This window comes from Lactuca saligna, chromosome 8 (assembly GCF_052625555.1).
Source record: "Lactuca saligna cultivar CGN05327 chromosome 8, ASM5262555v1, whole genome shotgun sequence".
NCBI classification, from domain to species: Eukaryota; Viridiplantae; Streptophyta; class Magnoliopsida; order Asterales; family Asteraceae; genus Lactuca; species Lactuca saligna.
This window is the reverse complement of record NC_136424.1, coordinates 22,334,190-22,337,450: the sequence shown is the minus strand read 5'-3', so window position 1 is coordinate 22,337,450 and position 3,261 is coordinate 22,334,190. Positions and strand designations below refer to the sequence as shown.

Genomic DNA, 3,261 nt, shown 5'->3' with positions numbered 1-3,261 from the left:
AACTCATTTTTTTTTTTTAGAAAATCACAAAAATAACCATTTACAATAATGACATTACAAAAATAGCCAAAAAAAAATCGAAATTACAAAATTAGCCAACGATTTCACAGATGGAGATGATCCATCTGCGAAATGAGCATCTCATCTGCGAATATACAAGCACCTAAAGCACAGCTGTGTTTTAGGTGCTTGTACATTCACAGGTGCTTTTATTTATTTTTTTAATTTTTTTTCTGTATATATAGGGGTAAAATCGCAGATGGAATAGGTCCATCTACGATTTACTCTCACTTTATCTGCGAAATTGTGGTTTTTTTTTTGTATTTTTTTTATTTTTTTTATTTTATTTTTTTAATTTTTAGTTTGACTACGAAATGAATTGGTTTGACTGAGAAAGTAAAACAATCTACAAAACTTTTTATATAGCAACATGATTTCGTAGTCAAACCAATTCATTTCATAGTCAAACTAAAAAAAAACCACAATTCCGCAGATAGAGTGAGAGTAAATCGCAGATGGATCTATTTCATCTGCGATTTTACCCCTATATATACAGAAAAAAAAATTTTAAAAAAAAAAAAAATTAAAAGCACCTGCGAATGTACAAGCACCTAAAGCACAGCTGTGCTTTAGGTGCTTGTACATTCGCAGATGAGATGCTCATTTCGCAGATGGGACATCTCCATCTGTGAAATCGTTGGCTAATTTTGTAATTTCGATTTTTTTTAGCTATTTTTGTAATGCCATTAGTGTAAATGGCTATTTTTGTCATTTTTTTTCCCTTACAAAAACCACTACAATCAGGTGATGATTTTGGGCGTGTTTGGCACGGAGCTTCTAGCTTTTAGCTTTTGACAAAACGCTCTAGTTTAATCAAAAAGCTTCGTTTGGCAGTACGAGCGTTTAGCTTTTAGTTTTAACAAAACGCTCCGATTCTAAAAGCTACTTCATGTAGCTTTTAACAAAACGCTTCGGAGCTTTTGAAATCAATTTCCATAATTACCCTTAAAAATATATTTATATATATTTTATATTTTTAATAAATTGTATTTTTATGTAATTTTATATATTTCAAAAGCTTCCAGTTACTTTTGCCAAACATTCATATAACAAATAAAAGCTACAGCTTCCCGCTACCCGCTGCCTGCTACCAGCTATACGCTACCAGCTACCCGCTACCAGCTAACCGCTACCCGCTTCCAGCTAACAACTACTTTTGCCAAACACTTATCAGTTAAAATTCAACATTTGAAAAAAAAAATCAATAGGTTTAGTCGATGAAATAAAATAAAATAATGACTTTTTCACATAATAATTATCAAATACAACGACTTTTTCTACAATAATCCACATGAATCAAACAAACTTAGATTAAAAGTATTGATATTTATTTCTAAAATAATCCACATAAATCGTGACAATATGTTATATATAGCATTCTAAAAGTAAAAGTATTGTATTTATTTCTACAAAAGAATCCGACAAACATCTTCAATATGAATCCCTAGAATACAAAGGATTAAGGAACAAACCACCCATGGTTGCCTCATGGAGTCATGGTTCCGCTTCACCCGTGAACTCGCTTTGGAATCTACCCACATTCCAGGCACACACCCCGACACCCATTCTGACTATAATCATCTTAATTTTATGTCAACAATCTTCAACATTAAAATCATTAAAAAAATGATCTTAATCTTATATATTCATCCAAATAAAAATAAAAAAATCACTTGCGTATTCTAACCACACACCACCGATAATCGGATCGTATATATCTAAAGCGATCGGACCCTACAACGATTTTTACCTTGTGTATTAAAAGGTGTAACTTATTATGGATTCGGAAAAAGAAAGAAAACCCTATAAAACCTACACTTTATTGAGAACTCCAACTACTTTATTCCTGCTTTTGAATCATTTCTGAAAACTCTTGTTGAAATGGTTTCTTCTTCTTCTTTTTTTCTACTTCTTCTTGTTGTCGGCATTACTTGCACTCAAAACCGTAGTCTTTTTGTCAATGGAGACATCGTTTTGATCCAAAAAACCTGTAAAACCACAAAATTTTACGACCTCTGCATATCATCTCTCCAATCCGACTCAACCAGTTCAGAAGCCGACACAAAAGGGCTCGCGATTATAATGGCGAAAGTTGCAGTCGCGAATGCCACTAACACAAACACCTACTTATCATCCAATCTACTCGTTAAGAACACGAACGACAATTTGAAAAAGGCGTTGAAGCAATGTGCAGATAAGTATTCCGCCGCAGGTATGGCATTGCAAAATTCCGTTCAAGATTTGACGTCGGAGCTCTACGACTATGCGTATATGCATGTGATGGCGGCTGCTGATTACGCGAATGCGTGTCATAACGGGTTTAAGAGGTACCCACGGTTGGTTTATCCACCGGAGATTGCAGCGAGGGAGGAGGGTTTGAAGCGCATTTGTGATGTGGTTATGGGAATCATCGATGCTCTCGCGAATTGAGATTATTGTGTAATTTTGTTTTGGTGTCTACAAATTGTATGTGTTTTTTGTGTATTGAGATTTGTGTATTGTGTACTGTGTTTGAGATTTGTGTATTGTGTATGTTAACAAGGTTTTCTTAATGATTCAAATTTCTGGGAATAGTTTTTTCTTTTTGATAATGCCTATACAAAAGACTCATCAGAAATAATCAGCCCAGCGAAAAATATAATACTCCATTCGAGTATATTCGTTAACTGAGCGTTAACATTAGCTAGTAATTTATATTAGAAAGTAACATCACAAATTAACAAGGTGTTTTTAACAATCTATAATTCTATATATAACTATTTTGTATTTTGTAGTATTAAAAAACCCTGAAAAAATGGCTCATTTAATGAAATAACTCTATAAAAACACGTTATCTATTTTGTTTTCTCGTGCCCCGCATGGGTCAAAGTCAAAACTCAAAAGAGCTCAACCCCTTAAATCACGTGCTACCCAATCCATTAATAATTGGGCGAATATTGTGCGGTGCAGTTTGGGACCGCATTTGGCCACCACCTCAGCAGGGAACACCGTCCTCTGGGTGCGGTTTCGTGCGGTTCAAACCACAGTGCGGCAAAAAATGGCCGCGGTTTGTGATTGGCTGAAGATAATTTAACTGTTTTTTGATTGGGTGAAGAGAAATTAATGTTTTTTTTTAAATGAAGTGTGGCACCACTCCTTGGGTGTGGCAGGGAACCGCACTTTTGTGGTAAAAATGACGTGGCGCTTACGTGGCAACGAAGG

The 3,261-nt window shown here is 34.8% G+C and overlaps 1 protein-coding gene across 1 annotated transcript; it reads left to right on the top strand.

Moving 5' to 3' along the window:
* Positions 1-1,848: 1,848 nt before the first annotated feature.
* On the top strand, positions 1,849-2,631 carry C/VIF2 (cell wall / vacuolar inhibitor of fructosidase 2). The gene has a single exon (XM_078967102.1). It carries the CDS (start codon positions 1,942-1,944, stop codon positions 2,488-2,490), a length of 549 nt encoding a protein of 182 aa, XP_078823228.1. The 5' UTR covers positions 1,849-1,941; the 3' UTR covers positions 2,491-2,631.
* Positions 2,632-3,261: the final 630 nt, after the last annotated feature.

What these genes read in the sequence shown, in the direction of transcription:
- C/VIF2 (XM_078967102.1), top strand. Translation starts at nt 1,942, where the DNA reads ATGGTTTCTTCTTCTTCTTTTTTTCTACTTCTTCTTGTTGTCGGCATT.